The sequence below is a fragment of the Eucyclogobius newberryi genome, unplaced genomic scaffold (assembly GCF_026437365.1).
Source record: "Eucyclogobius newberryi isolate DKJ021-1_F unplaced genomic scaffold, fEucNew1.0.hap1 SCAF_14, whole genome shotgun sequence".
NCBI classification, from domain to species: domain Eukaryota; kingdom Metazoa; phylum Chordata; class Actinopteri; order Gobiiformes; family Gobiidae; genus Eucyclogobius; species Eucyclogobius newberryi.
In genome coordinates this window covers 13,174,766-13,193,320 of record NW_027315768.1, presented here as the reverse complement: position 1 = coordinate 13,193,320, position 18,555 = coordinate 13,174,766, and the positions used below count along the sequence as shown (strand labels likewise).

Below are 18,555 nucleotides of genomic sequence, written 5' to 3'. Positions count from 1 at the left end.
TAAAATGTGTGGTAATATGTGTGGTAGTATGTGTGGTAGTACTGTATGTGTGGTAGTATGTGTGGTAGTACTGTATGTGTGGTAGTATGTGTGGTTGTATGTGTGGTAGTACTGTATGTGTGGTAGTACTGTATGTGTGGTAGTATGTGTGGTTGTATGTGTGGTAGTACTGTATGTGTGGTAGTACTGTATGTGTGGTTGTATGTGTGGTAGTATGTGTGGTAGTATGTATGTGTGGTAGTACTGTATGTGTGGTAGTATGTGTGGTTGTATGTGTGGTAGTACTGTATGTGTGGTAGTACTGTATGTGTGGTAGTATGTGTGGTTGTATGTGTGGTAGTATGTGTGGTAGTATGTGTGGTAGTATGTGTGGTAGTATGTGTGGTAGTATGTGTGGTTGTATGTGTGGTAGTACTGTATGTGTGGTAGTACTGTATGTGTGGTAGTATGTGTGGTTGTATGTGTGGTAGTACTGTATGTGTGGTAGTACTGTATGTGTGGTAGTATGTGTGGTTGTATGTGTGGTAGTATGTATGGTAGTATGTGTGGTAGTATGTGTGGTAGTATGTGTGGTAGTACTGTATGTGTGGTAGTACTGTATGTATGGTAGTATGTGTGGTAGTATGTGTGGTAGTATGTGTGGTAGTACTGTATGTGTGGTAGTACTGTATGTGTGGTAGTACTGTATGTGTGGTAGTATGTGTGGTTGTATGTGTGGTAGTATGTATGGTAGTATGTATGGTAGTATGTGTGGTAGTATGTCATGGAATCAGACATACACCGATGCTATTCCGTAACACATCGAGAACACAATTCAACTTAGAATATGAAACGACACAGAAATATCAGACATTTGTATGGCAAGCTTGGGAGAAAACGCGGGGACTGATCACGCAAGCTGTGGTAAGCAGCCTGCGTGACCCTCCTGCATCTCACCCCGTTTTTTCCCATGCTGGTTGGTTTTATTAGATATTCTGGAATAGGCGGGTCACATTTCTCATTGGTCAGCTTCACATCAAGGCACTTGGTATTTTTCCGTAGAGATAAAGCCTGCAAGGGGGGTGCAACTCCCCCCTGGGGCAACATTCTTTGGCCCATCTTTATGATACCTTCACAAACAAATGCAGTTTGTCACACACCCGTTCTCTTAGACTAATGATGCAGATAAAATATCACTATTATGCAGATAAAATACATCACAGAAATGTACTCATATATTCACATTTTATCACATAGTACTGTATGTGTGGTAGTATGTGTGGTAGTACTGTATGTGTGGTAGTACTGTATGTGTGGTAGTATGTATGATAGTATGTGTGGTAGTACTGTATGTGTGGTAGTATGTGTGGTAGTACTGTATGTGTGGTAGTACTGTATGTGTGGTAGTATGTATGATAGTATGTGTGGTAGTACTGTATGTGTGGTAGTATGTGTGGTAGTATGTGTGGTAGTATGTGTGGTAGTACTGTATGTGTGGTAGTATGTGTGGTAGTACTGTATGTGTGGTAGTACTGTATGTGTGGTAGTACTGTATGTGTGGTAGTATGTATGATAGTATGTGTGGTAGTACTGTATGTGTGGTAGTATGTATGATAGTATGTGTGGTAGTACTGTATGTGTGGTAGTACTGTATGTGTGGTAGTATGTATGATAGTATGTGTGGTAGTACTGTATGTGTGGTAGTATGTATGATAGTATGTGTGGTAGTACTGTATGTGTGGTAGTATGTGTGGTAGTACTGTATGTGTGGTAGTACTGTATGTGTGGTAGTATGTATGATAGTATGTGTGGTAGTACTGTATGTGTGGTAGTATGTGTGGTAGTATGTGTGGTAGTATGTGTGGTAGTACTGTATGTGTGGTAGTATGTGTGGTAGTACTGTATGTGTGGTAGTATGTGTGGTAGTACTGTATGTGTGGTAGTACTGTATGTGTGGTAGTACTGTATGTGTGGTAGTATGTGTGGTAGTACTGTATGTGTGGTAGTACTGTATGTGTGGTAGTACTGTATGTGTGGTAGTACTGTATGTGTGGTAGTATGTATGATAGTATGTGTGGTAGTACTGTATGTGTGGTAGTATGTGTGGTAGTACTGTATGTGTGGTAGTACTGTATGTGTGGTAGTACTGTATGTGTGGTAGTATGTATGATAGTATGTGTGGTAGTACTGTATGTGTGGTAGTATGTATGATAGTATGTGTGGTAGTACTGTATGTGTGGTAGTATGGGTGGTAGTACTGTATGTGTGGTAGTATGTGTGGTAGTACTGTATGTGTGGTAGTATGTATGATAGTATGTGTGGTAGTACTGTATGTGTGGTAGTATGGGTGGTAGTACTGTATGTGTGGTAGTATGTGTGGTAGTATGTGTGGTAGTATGTGTGGTAGTACTGTATGTGTGGTAGTATGTGTGGTAGTACTGTATGTGTGGTAGTATGTGTGGTAGTACTGTATGTGTGGTAGTACTGTATGTGTGGTAGTACTGTATGTGTGGTAGTACTGTATGTGTGGTAGTATGTATGATAGTATGGGTGGTAGTACTGTATGTGTGGTAGTATGTGTGGTAGTACTGTATGTGTGGTAGTACTGTATGTGTGGTAGTATGTATGATAGTATGGGTGGTAGTACTGTATGTGTGGTAGTACTGTATGTGTGGTAGTACTGTATGTGTGGTAGTATGTATGATAGTATGGGTGGTAGTACTGTATGTGTGGTAGTACTGTATGTGTGGTAGTACTGTATGTGTGGTAGTACTGTATGTGTGTGTAGTAGTATGTGTGGTAGAGTTACTCTCTTCTGACCGACTATCTAGCACACACATTTTAGTATCCAGGAGTTTCAGAATAATGAAACATGAGGTCTGTTGCCATAACAATTAACAATTCAAACAAAATATCCAATGTTTTCAAGGTGAACAGTCCTATTGTTGCTTATAAAGAGGAAGCTGAAACCCATGTATGGTTCTGCAGCATGTCAGGAAATGTTGTACACCAATGTATTCACATTCATTGATATTTATCCAAATGATCAAATACATGCTGATATTCTGAAAGGAATATTTTCAATTTACTCTAGGAAACAATTTAAAGGTCCAATAAATAACATTTCTGCTCAGGAATCCGGCGCCTGCTTTTCTCAATAGAAATTATATTGTTTAGTTTAGAATGTTCCAATATATGACATTCCACTTCTCTAATATCTCATCATAGCCTGTTTACATGTCAGATCTGTGGAAAGGCGAGCTGTAATAAAATACATTCTAGACAGATATGTTTAAAGCCATACTGTGGTACATTCCAAGCAAAGAAATCATTTATAACTCAACATCTGATTCTCCACACACTGAAAGTAAACGTGGATACAACTTTAATTGCTGCAGGAGTTCCTTCCAACAGAAATGTAATTATCTAAGGGCGATATTTGTTTACAACACAATTGCTCAAGACTGTAACAAAATAGGTTCCCTGAAAGAAAAGATGTTGTTGTAATTAGAAAACTTTGTACAATCTAATTTTACGCTGCTACACCACACATACTTCCTGTAGCCCCTTATTCCCTGCATTATCTTTCACAATATAGTCAAGCTAAATAAGCCAGATATTACAAGAACTCAAGGGGCAACATTCATTTCCGTAGTATTTATAACGCCGTGCACACAGTTCAGTAAAATGAAATTATTTTGATGTTCACACGTCACTGATCAAAATCTATTTCAGATACATTGGGCGCTTTAATCAAACAGGCTTTTAGGTTAAAACCGTCTTATTAAGCGGCTGAATGAATGGGTCGGCTGAGGACCATCTGCCACTGTCTCCACTGCACTGTTTTCCTCAATGAAAACACATGCATGACAGCAGCCCATTTATTAAGGTCATATTTTTATCAATGTTTATTTAGTCATGATGATAGCGTTGATGGGGCTGCGAGATGAATCACAGACGCATTTGCAATTGGCAACAAGGACAACAGTTCTACACACACAGACATATCCTGTCCTCTTAAGTCGTTTAATTGATTAATCTGTCAATTTTAAATCAACTAATTATTTTATTGGGATTACAGCAGGTAGTGGAGGGCTAGGAATGAGTTTGTTTGGATTTTAGAGGTGAATTGTTGCTTTTTAAAGATGAAGACAATAGAGTTTTGAAAGATTGTGCCACGCCTCCTTTAGTCAATAAGATTAGATTAGATTAGACTATAACCTTACTCTTATTATGTATAAAACCATGCTTTCCATAAATGTCTGCCACCTGCTTGTCTCTGTGGAGATGTTATTGCGTTGCCTGGTCTTACATTTATTCAGGGTTAGAGTTACCCTGAAAGATTTGTATTTTTACAGTGAGCAGGGTCTCCTCTGCACAGATCTGACCTGTAACTGGGCCTGAAAGAGCAACTGCTGGTCTCCATGGAGATATCATATGCCATACAGTTCATTCAAGGGGTCAGTTTCATGTAGACAAGCGCCTCCATCAGTAAAGTTACATTGTGCACCTTTAAGATAAGAACCGTCCACAATAAAACATAATAGAACACTGCTGATGCTCCAGTCAGATACCGCTGAATATTAATGTCATTCCTTTCATAACTTTAGAAAACAATATCCATTAATTGAATTGATCACAATCTAAAGCCTGTCTTCTCCTCCTGCTGTTCTGCTGTTCTGCTGTTATTCTGTCCTCTTTCCCCTTCTCATTCTAATAACCAAGTAAACCAACACTAAAGTTCTGACAAGTGAATGTAGGCCTTATTTAGTCATTGATTATTTAGTGAATAAAACAAGAAAAGTCTACGTGCCGCTCTGGACTCGGTGGAGGAGGTGGGGGACAGAAGGGTCCTGGCTAAACTCTCATCTATGCTGGACCATGAGTCTCACCCCCTGCAGGACACTCTGTCCGCTCTGGAGAGCAGCTTCAGTGACAGACTGATCCACCCTCGCTGTGTGAAGGAGACGTTTCACAGGTCTGTCCTTCTGCTGCTGTCAGACTCACAACAAACACTGTTAGTCCTGAACACATGTAACTGTCACACCCATGTGCAATACTGACTTTAACCATGTGCAATACTGACTTTAACCATGAGAAATAAGAGTGTTTACTTTACCACTATGATTAGTATTATTTTGTCTTATGTTAGCTTATTTTTTATATTTTTATCTTATTTATCTTTTTATTTTCAAATTTAAATTTATTTATTTTGTCTCTTTTCCCTATTAAGAATATGAGAGGTTCTGTACATAGGAGTTTTGTTTATAAGAGTGTTATCTGTTATTTTCTTCTGTATCTGCTTGCGTTGCAACACCAAAATGTCCCCATGTGTGGACAAATAAAGGCTATCTTAACTTATCTTATCCATCGCTAATAAGGTAAATTAATCAGCTGTATTTAACGTCATTAACAAGTTGAAACTCAACACTTTATATTTAAATGTATTGAGACAAAATAAAATTTCCAAAGAGCCAAATATCTCCTCTGTTTGGCGGAGGTCGTGTGTCTCTGTTTCCTCCTCTGTCCCACTAAAGAGGTGCAGCACTGCTCCTCCTGCTCCTCAGAGAGTTCACTTCAAAGAGTGAGCACATAGATCAGAGAGACAGGGAAACCGAGCAGCAAAGTGAAGGCCAGACGTCATAGTGAAGGCCAGACGTCATAGTGAAGGCCAGACGTCATAGTGAAGGCCAGACGTCATAGTGAAGGCCAGACGTCATACTGAAGGCCAGACGTCATAGTGAAGGCCAGACGTCATAGTGAAGGCCAGACGTCATAGTGAAGGCCAGACGTCATAGTGAAGGCCAGACGTCATAGTGAAGGCCAGACGTCATAGTGAAGGCCAGACGTCATACTGAAGGCCAGACGTCATAGTGAAGGCCAGACGTCATAGTGAAGGCCAGACGTCATACTGAAGGCCAGACGTCATAGTGAAGGCCAGACGTCATAGTGAAGGCAAGACGTCATAGTGAAGGCCAGACGTCATAGTGAAGGCCAGACGTCATAGTGAAGGCCAGACGTCATACTGAAGGCCAGACGTCATAGTGAAGGCAAGACGTCATAGTGAAGGCCAGACGTCATACTGAAGGCCAGACGTCATAGTGAAGGCAAGACGTCATAGTGAAGGCCAGACGTCATAGTGAAGGCCAGACGTCATAGTGAAGGCCAGACGTCATAGTGAAGGCCAGACGTCATAGTGAAGCCAGACGTCATAGTGAAGGCCAGACGGCATAGTGAAGGCAAGACGGCATAGTGAAGGCCAGACGTCATAGTGAAGCCAGACGTCATACTGAAGGCCAGACGTCATACTGAAGGCCAGACGTCATAGTGAAGGCCAGACGGCATAGTGAAGGCCAGACGTCATAGTGAAGGCCAGACGTCATAGTGAAGCCAGACGTCATACTGAAGGCCAGACGTCATACTGAAGGCCAGACGTCATAGTGAAGGCCAGACGTCATAGTGAAGCCAGACGTCATACTGAAGGCCAGACGTCATACTGAAGGCCAGACGTCATAGTGAAGGCCAGACGTCATAGTGAAGGCCAGACGGCATAGTGAAGGCAAGACGTCATAGTGAAGGCCAGACGTCATAGTGAAGGCCAGACGTCATAGTGAAGCCAGACGTCATACTGAAGGCCAGACGTCATAGTGAAGGCCAGACGGCATAGTGAAGGCAAGACGTCATACTGAAGGCCAGACGTCATAGTGAAGGCCAGACGTCATAGTGAAGGCCAGACGTCATAGTGAAGGCCAGACGGCATAGTGAAGGCCAGACGTCATAGTGAAGGCCACACATCATAGATGAAGGCCAGACGTCATGGTGACGAGCAGCTGAGGTGAAAAGTGGGTGGGGACAAGTAATGAAAGGGTCCGAGCCCACAGTGTCCAGTGTTTCTGCAGCCCGGCCTCGGGAATTGGCGCAGCGCATCTTGAGCTTTCTCACATCTAATGTGGCTGCATCACTCCTCGCCTTCTGTAGGTCACAAACATTTTGGCTCCTGGACAATCAAACCTGCAGTCACAATGTGTAGCTTTTACTAATGTTTAAAATGTATGTGCATATTTTTGAGGCTGTGTTAAATTTCCTGTTTGTGCCGTCCTGTGAAATGTGCTGTGTGTCTGCCTTTATAGTTAAATCTGGCATATTTACATGTGTTCATGTTAGTTAATATGCACTCTCACATTTCAAATAAATAAATAAATTCAGTGTCCTTGGCATCAGACGCCGTAGTTGAAAATGGAACTTTTGGGGAAATTTGTGGTGCTTCAACCAATCAGGAGCTTCCTCTTGAGTAGCAGCCATTCCTCTGAATATGAATGAATTGCATTGTCAGTAAGAGCCCGAATTGTGTCTAGCACAAACCTGGCCTTTCTCCAGCGTCTGCCCTCAAAAGAATAGACATCCAACAACCAACGCCGCGGTCTGAACGCACCATCATGTTTTTGGGATGTATTTAATCTGTTGCGATATCAATACTACTTGCAATATCAATACTGCAATATTTTGTGCAGCCATAGCAATTGAACATCCTAAATGTTATTGTCTTTGTGTCTTTTTCTTTTAGTTTTGTGGCAAGGTAGATGCACTTAATGCCATACTGTGGAACATTCCAGGCAAAGCAATAACATGGAGACCAGCTTTTTAACGTGTACAAAATGTGCACTTTTAACAGAATCCTAGTATTAAAACATAAATCGCAAATCTGATGGCAATGGCAATCCTAGTCCGTGTGTGAGTGATTTTATTGTTGTTTTTGCATCTGACAGGAGTGACTCAGCGGCGCTCAGAGGAAAAGATGATTATGGTCGATAATCAGGAGATTTTCGGGTGAAATGGAGTTCTTTTGGAGCTCGAACAATCCATCGACTGACAGCCCTGGCACCGAACCTGCACCCAAGGCCCTCCCACATCTGCATCTCCCGCCTCTCCTACCACACGCACACACACTCTCACACGCCATTCTCCTCACTGAAATGCATCATTGATTGCCATTTGGTAAGCCATTAATCCGTGTAAATGGATTCGAGACTGGAAACCATTCAAAAAAAAAGAGCGAAAAAAAGAAACATGCAATTTAAAGTAATCCGTCCAGGGCAGAGACTGTAAGATAGAGGCTGTAAGTAGAGGCCTCGGGGCACAAGTCTGGGCTTAGAGTGAATGGATAACAAGATGGCGGTGGGCAGCCATGTGGTCTATAAAGCTTCCTGGGAAAAATGAGAATGCATGAGAAAATCAGAATGAATTCAAGCCAAAGATAAGCAGGGTCAGATATGGATGTCTCGCTGGTGCTCAAAGGGCTGATGGAAAAGTGACCTCTGCCAAGGCATTTCAGCAAGAGACAGATCTTTTGGTACTTTTTTACATGGTATTCATGCTTCAAGTGATCGGACACATTTTTGTACCAGATCTCTGTAATCATATGCCATTTCCCCCCCTAGTGGCCAGTATCCGTCCTTTTAACTAATCACAGTGGGAAGTGGGAATATTTAAGACGCAAAAAATGGATTAAGTTTGGTATTGAAGCCATTCAAGCTGATTTTCACACCACAGAACTGGAAGTAGGTATTAAAATCTGTTGTTTTGAAGTGCTGTCAACGAACAACTTGCGTATTTTTTGTAGGACTTTTTACATTGCATGGATTGATTGGCCACTAATCAAAACTGGACATTCACTGGACGAAAAATAGTTGGATCCGGGATCAAATCTTCTCAAAATTCTTGACTGCAGGACCAAATCCCTCAAGGTTTTCAGAAGTAACTCTGCATCACAAGCCTAGCCTTGATGACAGGACGGACGTGGCAATAAAATAAAAGGAAACCCAGATCAAAACGCATGACGAAACATACCTCATCTGATCCGGAGCCGAAGATCAGCAGATCAAACGGAATGGCCGCCACCATGTCGATGAGGAACCAGCCTTTGAAGTAGTGTATGGCTATCCTGGCCGGGTGACTGACCACTTCCTCGTTCAAGTTCACGTAGGTGGTCCTGAAGTTGATGAGAATGTCAATGATGAACATGATATCCACGATGAGGTCCACCACGTTTAGCGGGTTGCAGGAGTATCCGCACTGGCGCCTCTTCTGGTCCTCCTGGTCGTTGAGGAGGAAGGCGGCAGAGTATGGCGTGAAGATGGCCGTGTAGATGACCAGCAGCAGGATGAGCCAGTCCCACACGGCTTTGAACGGGCTGTAGTGGAGGATGGTGAACTTGTCGATGCGAGGGGTCTGGAGTTTGTACTCGGGTAAGACGTCCGCACCCAGTGATAAGACCTGGAGGAGTGAAAACAAAAGGTGAAGCTTTTACAAGAAAAATATTGAATTGATTAATGTACAGTATGTATTTTTGACATACAGTTTCAACAACCCCCAACCCTTGAATCTCATGGTTATTCATGATTCTATATAACAAGCAATATGATAAAAAGAAAAATCTCTTAAAAGAGGCATCTCATGTTTTAAATAATGTCTCTACTGAGAGCATCCATTGTTATGAGGCGTTCTCTTACTAGGATCTACTGGCAGCAGAGGGAATTACCATGGGAAAAGAAACAAAAACTTCCGGCTGTCGACCTTTGATGTCATAAGGTTGCCTGATAACACCAACTTCAGTCTACTGCTGACCGTATTTGACGACACTCAGTTTCACATTGTTTCACGTGAGAACACTCGTCAAATGACCGGTGTAGCAAACCACAGACGACCTACAAACGTTGCCATGGTGACAGGAATGAGTAAGTAAGGTGGTAACATGTACAACACTGACATGGAGATTTATGATGTCTTTGCAGGAGCAGAGACTTCACGCTTTGTACATTGAAAAACATGTTTTCCATCAAATGACTGCTTTTGGATTCAAATGAACTCACAGAGCCATTTTCTCTCCCAAAACAAAAACGCTTTTCAAGTCTACAACAAAACTTGGATCCAGGACAGTCTCTTCAGACCACCCGGACCACACAGCTCCCTTTTTAATGAGGGATCAATAACAAGGTTATTTTTTTAACATCATTATTATTATATTAATATTATTTTGTCATGATTTGTGCTTCTGCTTCTCTTTTATTGGCTCCCCACATGAATGGGATGCCCTTCAACTCAGAAAAAAGGACCAGAGTAGGTAATATGAGAATATATCAAATGATAATATCATTTGTATGATATGTCTGAACTACTGCTCCCAGGATGCCATGTTAGTGGATAACAACTACATCTGCCATCACACTTCAGGCGACATCGTCACAAAGAGAGGCTGCTGAAGAGTAATGAGACAATCAGTCAGAATATGCATATAAAAAGACTGTGTTTAATGTTTAATAAGTCAAACTTGGCTTTTTCAAGCGCTGTCTGCCCTAATTCAAGAGGGTCAACTGAGAAGACATAAGATCCTCCTTGATAACAATGACATCTACATGGAAATGCAGATGGCGAACCCCCAACAGAAAAGTTATGGGATTTTGAAATAGTTAACCATTAAAACAAATCTAAACTGACTATTTCTCTCTCTTTAATGCTATCTAACAGACTGAACTGAACAAACCTTTTGGGAATACCAATTTGAACAGAAACCCACTTTGTTTGACTACTGCAGAACTTATAAGAGGACGTGTAACTCTCTGACAAGCTTGGACTAATCTTTTTACATACAGCGAGTCCCTCAAACATTTTTGTTTTGATCAACTCCTTAACTCCTGTTGCAGTATTCAAATTTACATATGAAAAGCATGTTTAAAAGTGCGGCGGTCTCTAAGAACATTTCTGACAGCTGCTAAAAGAAGCCGCGTCAGGCAGCATTAGGCTTTGGTGTGACACACAGATATGTCCCCGGATCATGAATAATGTGAGGACTCAGCGTTTATGGAGGGTACATTCTGTTCTGAGGACTAAATGAAGGATATAAGGCAATGCCATATAGATTGTTAATACATTTTTAAAGGTGCATCATCTTTTCTCGTTAATGATCTGCCACATGCTTGTCTCCAGGGAAATGTTATTACCTTCTCTATAGCGCAATTTAAATAAATATCTTAATAAAAATGTAACACTTGGAATATTAGTTGGTATCGATCAGATGGAAGAAGTACTCTAGATTGTTACTTAAATAAAAGCACAGACATACGGGATCATAAAGAATTATTGTTCAAATCTGGGACTTAAAATCAAAACCCTCAGGAAATATGTATATGTATATGTATATGAATATACGTTTCACTTTTCAGTCCAGTTCAAGAATGTGTTGAAGTAGAAAGCACAGACACTATATTCCTGCGTTCAGAGGTAGTGAATTAAAAGTGAAAAAAAAACAATATTTTTTGAGCTAATGAGTTTTTTTCTCATAGTTACATAGTCTTTTGTGATCTGCACACTTATTGTAGGATGGATTTGAGAGTCTCTTTCCTCTTTAATTAAAGATGATTTCTCTCTGAGTAAAGTTATAGTGTTCCACCCACCATCCGGAAACACACATTTCAAAGGTGAATTGTTGACTCTAAATGACCTACAGTGAAAAAATATGTTGTCTATCACCCTCTTTCTTCCTCAGTCTTAGATATAGCACTTTTTCGGCCACTCAAAGTTATATTGCATTGCAAATTGCAAAACTACCACGGCAAAAGCTGCAAGATTTATTGCAATCCATTAAAAATAGCTTATTGAATGGTCACCTAGACTGCAATTAATAACATACTGTAATTTTCAGTGCAAATCGTTCATGTTTCAGTTTATCCTCAAACATTAATGCTGCAGGATGTGTTTAAATGTGCACTTTGAATGGAATTTTTCAATTCACACATATATTAAAATCTTAATCACAAATGCAATGCTTGTCATAAGAACTATAATAACTGCAGTAAGATATTTTGCCAAAATGATTTAACTGTAGTGGAGTGAGTGAGATGTCTTCTTCCAGGACACAAGAACATTTCAGAGCCAAATCTTACAGCAGCACTGGATGTATACCACCCACTTTATCACTGAAAGCACTTTTTCAATCTTTTTCAATCATGGCACACATTTTGGGTTGACAATATTCTGCAGCACTATTATATTGCCAAATTACATCTTTTAGTAAAAAAGAAGTAGCATAAACCTTATAATCTACACGTTTTGCCCTTAGAAGTGTGTCTGGTCCATTTGGACTTTTATGAGTAAAGGTTAACCCTCGGTTTAGATTGGACGTGAATTGTGAATCAGTTGCAAAATCCATATAGAATTTTGTCCAAGGCACCTAGCAATCCCCAAAGTTACACCAGGTTTCCCCTGTACACTGGTTCATTATCCTAAATATATTCAACTGAAAGTATTCTGATCAAAAATGCACAAATGTAAAGCGACTCTCCAACAAACAGTAGCTAAAATGTCATGTTGCAATGTGACTTGACGCTTAATGTTGGCTTTTTTTTGAGTGTTTTTAATTAATTATTAATGCCTTTCTGTTAGTCTCCAGCACGGCCTTGTTTTAGGTATAATCCACTCTGGCAGATAAAAGAAAAGGGCACATGGTGAAGTCGGAGCTCCGTTCATTTCAACACATCTTCAGAACACGATAAATTATAGATCCTCGCCGACGCACAGAGGCTTGCGCCCTGTGCACATCACCACAGTGAACCCAAACTACATGGGACTGGGCGGGAGGGCGTTTAATCCCAACGATGGTCGCTCGTGATTAATGAATGAGAAGTTGACGCTGAAAGAAGTTGGAATCTAAGGTTTCTCCAATTCCACCGCGCAAGCAGCTCGTCGTCCTCAGTTGGCGATAACGGGGAAAGTGCAGTGCTTTGATATGCAAGGCTCGACGATGGGAACAGCAGGCATCAAGCAGAACTGAACTGCTACTGCCACCATTATCCATCTGTGTCTGTTTGAGAGACAATGAAGGAGCAGCATATGTGGAGTGTGTGCCTGACTATGCACGTCTCTGAAAAGAGGGTTTTTACTTCAATAAATCTGTCTCTCTTTGACTTTGATAGATAAAAATGTAGTCATTTCTACAGCTAGTTTGGGATTAATTTTCTTTGATGTCTTGTGGGTGTCTTCAGACTCAGAGATTTTGAAACTCACCAAAAATATTCAAGACACCACAAAGACTTTTCATCGGCATCCTCAAACCAAGACAAGTTTGGACAAACAAATGATCTGCAGCTCGAAAATTCACATAGATAAGGTGTAAAAAAAGTAAGCCACAAATATACTTTACGAAGATGGTAGCATGTTGATGTGCAGGTAAACTAACACAGTTGCATACAGTACTTTCACTTGTTGCTTTAAATGCATTACAGAAAAAAGACAGATGTGTGTAGTCTGCATCTAATTATTGACAGAAAGCTGCTCTGTTTTTAAGACATAAAAACAGGTACAGGTATATTAAGTACAAACACATTTACACGTAATATCTTAATATATGATGTGCATTTATGTGTGGAAAAAGGCTCTTTTATAGCACTTGCTCAATCCCATGTCCCTTTGAACACTAAGATTAAAGGCTCATAGTTGTATGCCCCTAAGATGTAAAAGCAGCTATATTTGCTCCACAAAGACAAGACTGAGTGATAATACATTTTATCCAGGGCCATATTTTTGGAGGGAAATGTTGAAGCTACAGTCATTATCAGAGTGAGAGAAGAGACTGTGGGCGGAGCAAACACTTCAATCTGAACTCTGTTGCTCTCTCATGGTTCCAAATCCCCTGCAGTGCCTCTAATGTCCGTATGACAGAGGACTGCAGTACTTTTACCAAGTGAAAGTGGCAGAGAGCTGCTCCTGTGGGTCAGCGGACACAAAGAACATGAGTCTACAGAACAGCAATGGCAGGTATCAAAGCTGAACAATATATTCATAGAAATCGAGTCCCGATCTCATCCCTGTGACAATCTGACAATTATATTATCATGTCTATTTGCTCCCAGCAGGTATTATGGGGTTACGACCAGATGCCTATAAAACATAAACAACTATCCATGTTTAAAGGCACAAAGTTAAATATCTAAATTTACAATACTGATGATAGAAATATGACAGTAGCCGTGGTGATGCAGTGGTTCATGTCTCACAATAGGGCCTTTCTGTGCGGAGCTACTTTACACAGTTCCTTACAGGGAGAAAACACACAATTCCCTCCGCCTCACCTGTGTGACTTTCTCCGTCACGTTGTGCGTCCTCTCCTTGACTTTGGGGGCGATGATGGGCATCTCAGACGTGGGCGGAGAGTGCGTCTTCTTCTCCGTGGTCTCGGTGAAGTTGAGCGCGATCAGGGGGATTCTGTTGATGGTGCTGTACTTGTTGATGTTCGAATCCGAGGTAGAACCGAGCAGACTGGACTTGACGTGATTGAAAGGCCCTGCCAGGTACAGCGCAAAGTCACATTGTTATTATTTTGTATCGTTATTAGCATATTCTCAAATAAAACCATGAGCTTGATGTAATGACGCAAACAGGATGTCAAAAGAAAGTCTGAGTGCACTTAAAGCATGCATTAGAGAGTGGCTTTTGTGGCAGGGCATAAACAGAGCATTCTGAACTGTACCTGACTGGGAGACTTTAATTAGGGCTAATGAAATATTTAGCGGATTAGCTCAGAGATGCGGTTCAAGCCTTTTAGATGGACAAGTCGACCTGGAGAGGTTTACCTGAGTGTGCTTTACTCCACACACAACACATCAGTGGGAACCCAATAGTACCAAAGGTGTTTTAAGCCCTTAAGGAGAAACTAACGGAGAACACGGTATTGGTTAAAGAGTGGTTATAAAACAGCCTTGTTGACACACAGATTAGATTATTTTGTATTGTTTATTCTATCCAAAGACGGACGTTTCATGAAAAGAATACTCCAGGAGAAGACATAGGTAGCGACTCAAATAACAATGATGCTCGAGTAAGAGAAAGAACAAATTGCAATCCGAGCCCGATGAGAATATTTATACAAGTAAATGAAATGGCAAAATAACTGTCCACCAAGGCATGGAGAATTGTGTTAATATACTGGAAATAAACGCCGGTCAACTTTAGGATAGAGCTGCTTTTAAACGTAGTATGCCTAAGTAAATAGATGCATTGATAAAAGCATTATATACATTCATAATAAATCTGTCGTTTCTACATATTTCTTCCACAGGCTGATTTATTCAGTAGTGACTCTTAACACTGAATGTTAAACTCATGCATATTTCATAATAACAGTTGCATCACCATTAGAATGTTTCAGGTTAGTCCGACAGAAGATACATATTTAGAAGTTTTGAGGTGACAGAGTACACAGCTATAGTAATAAGAGTTATGCTACCATTGAGGTAGTTGTGATGAAAAAGATTGTATTTTGGTTGTATTATTTATTTTTAAAATGAATTAAATATCATGTGATAATACTGAATTTATACTGAACCTAAAGCATTTGAATCCAAGCAAATCCATCTCTAATTGAACTATATATAAAGAAACAACATAAGCTTTCCGTGAAATAAATCTAGATTAGAGATTATAGATATTAATTTCTTGACAGCTCAAATGTTAACATACTAGAAAAATATGCGGAAGTTCCCCCTAGTGCAAATACAAAGTGCTTATGTACACGTGTATATGGGTACTTCATGTTTCGGGAATGTTATGTCGTTTTTCCCCCTGGCCTGTGCTGTGATGCACCTTTGTAACAAAATACACAAATACAAAATTATTTTTTTTAATAAATCATAAATCTACCTAAAATGTCTATAGTGTCAGTGAAATAATTATGTAACTGTCTCATCCTAAATCATTCTTATTATTATTTTAATGTAGTTTTTTCGGAACATGATCATTATTTTTTGTAGCTTAAATCCTCTTGTCCTGATGCATAAGTCACAGATGAGCTCCTTCTGGTTTTTGGGTAATTGTGTTTTTAAATGTGTGATATTTCATGTCACACCCTTTGTATTACTGCATTTAAAAATACAAAGACATTAAATACAACTTCATGTGTACTTCACAGAAGATATTTTTTGCACTGTTGAGTTGAATTTTGGAGAAAGAAAAGCATTATTTAGTCATTTAAAAAAAAAAAAAAACTATCATGTCAATTTGCATTTACATTTAGCATCATTTTTATTTATTAATCTTTATTTACCCAGGTGAGAACCCCCTGAGAGCGAGACGTCTTCATCAGGGGTGACCACAGAAACATTCTTCTCTCATGTACTGAACAATACACCGACCAAGATTATTACAGGACATAGTTTTCTGATTTACCTGAAAAATGCACAATCGCCAACTGCTGTTCTCCTTCGTCCACTCTTATATGTGATGTAACCATGCAGTCACATGACCAAGTGCAATTTTCATGCAGTGATTTTCCAAACAACAGGCTTATCTACTTCAATCATGCACATGGGGCTTTCTGCACACACAGTGGATTTAACCATATCAGCATTGTCCATAATGAAGAACAGTAAGTCCACTTATGCCATGCACACAGAGTGGACACTGATTGCCTCGCTTGAAAAACATGCTCCAAAATCAAATTGATGATATTACCTCTGACATTGTCTAAAACGGCAAGTTTTGAGGGAAGAAAAAAAGAACAAGTCAACAAAAATACAAAAGATTTTTTCCATTTGACCCAGAAAAAGCTAAAGTCGTGCGGCTTTAAGATATGATCAAATACATGTTTTTTTCATCAAAAACACTAAATGTTCATGTTTCCTGTGCCATGTTTTAACCATAAAAACACTTTTCATAGCAAATGTTTTGAAGACAATCATTTGATTAACTTGTTCAAGCACAAATTCACACATCCCAATCAGAAATACTATAACAACTTTTGTGTTGATGGGAGAACATTAAAAAACATCTTAAAATTAGAAAAGAAAAGAAACAAAGCTAAATCTTTCAGTGTACAGTCAAACCTCACTTAGATAGATTAGATAGATCCACTCATATGAACATATATCTGAATCGTTTACTTTACATCATCATATTTTACCCAAGTATTGGTGTATAAAATAACTGTTTAAGTAGACCCTAAAACGGCAGAGTTTAGTCATTGATTCCATTATTAATCAGAGTAAATGCTCGCTATCACTTTCCTGGAGTCTCTTGCTCGATTAGCATGTTCAACATACTTACCATGTATTTATGCACAACCCCATTTATGAAATTACTGGTACAAAAAAGAAAACACGCCACATAATTGGATATATGGTAATGCGATACGCCACTAAATAAAAAACTTATTGATGGTAATTAAATGCTTAGTGTGGGTTAATGTTGCATGAGGTTGACAGGTCTAAATGAAGTCTGAACTGGAGACAAAGCAGAGAAATGTGATCGTGGCAGTGAGGTTAGGTAAGGCTCCCACAGCACCAGACTGTTCTGTGCATGTACAGTCTATGTGGCATTTACAAGCACCGTGAATACCATTATTATGATCCACTGCTCAATATTTGATGAAGGGTTGTTTAACACCTGGTATTATGAGTTCATAGAATAGGCTGTTCACAATAATTTAGTAGTCTGGTAGACAAATGCGCTGTGAGAAGATTTTTTTGGGGGGAAAAAAGCAAAGTGCATATTAAGTGCGTGTGAGTGTTTGGTGGTGTTTAGTGGAGCTGAAGGTGCAGATTAGCAACATCGCTCCCGTCAGTCTATTCCACTGCAGCTGAAGCTATTGAAGTAGCTCACCACTTTGCTTTGAGTATCTTGAAAGGCGCTACATTCATGTAATAAGAATAATTATTATCTAAAACAGCACCCTTGTTGTTTCCCCATCAAAAACACACCTGGAGTTGTATTTAGCTTCACTCATGTTTGTTTTATCAATCCTGTTTACGAGTTCCTCTGGCTCTGAGTATCACAAAAACACTTTTTTTCCCCAGATTTGAGGCATCAAAAGTACAAAAGCAGAGGCCTCTTGTGTTGTTTTTAATTATGTTTATTGCATCTACATGCTTTATTAGCATGTCGGGGGCAGGCTAGCTTTTGTTTCATTTCTCAATTTTCCCGTTGCCTGTTAGTAGAGCCAACACCAAACCTGATGAGGGAACACCTGATTCATAAAAAGTGTTGTGTGCTTTTAAATACATTCATTTAATTTCTTTCCGCTTTTTCCTGTTAGAGGTCGCAGATGACAGTGACCTTGGGCATTCCAGGGTTCACTCTGGACAGGGGCCAGCTCGTTGCAGGGCCAACCCATTAATTCACTAGGGCCAATTTAGAGTGGCCATTTTATCTAACACATGGAGGGTATGAGTGTCCCACGGGAAGGACATGCTGACTCCGCCCAAGGAATCGAACCTATGATCTCTTTATTGGGAGGAGAAAGCATCAACGCTCTGCCACCACACACTCCCCTTTACAGTACATGTGCTAGTTATGTTCTACAACACAAGATGCCAAATGTATCTAAGAAATGTAAGAGCATGTTTAAAGGCCAAGAACAATACTATGTGTCCATATGGTGGAAATGTATACTCCCTTGAAAATGAGCCACTAAAGTCATTTGATGTATCAAGATGCTTTGAGCAGCGTCACCTTTGGCTTTGCAGGTGTAAAGAACTGCTGAGTGTGTGTTGAAAACAGGTCAGGTAAGTCTTTGCTTAACCACAGTGCCTA

General features: G+C 40.0%; 1 protein-coding gene across 1 annotated transcript in view; it reads right to left on the bottom strand.

Moving 5' to 3' along the window:
* LOC140359428 (voltage-gated inwardly rectifying potassium channel KCNH7-like) overlaps nt 1-18,555 on the bottom strand; it is a 95,154-nt gene that overhangs the window by 29,615 nt on the left and 46,984 nt on the right. The window contains exons 5-6 of the mRNA XM_072444355.1: nt 14,103-14,314; nt 8,827-9,252 (exon numbers count right to left, since the gene is read on the bottom strand). Coding sequence (XP_072300456.1) covers nt 8,827-9,252; nt 14,103-14,314 — 638 coding nt within the window. The remainder of the gene's footprint in view (nt 1-8,826; nt 9,253-14,102; nt 14,315-18,555) is intronic.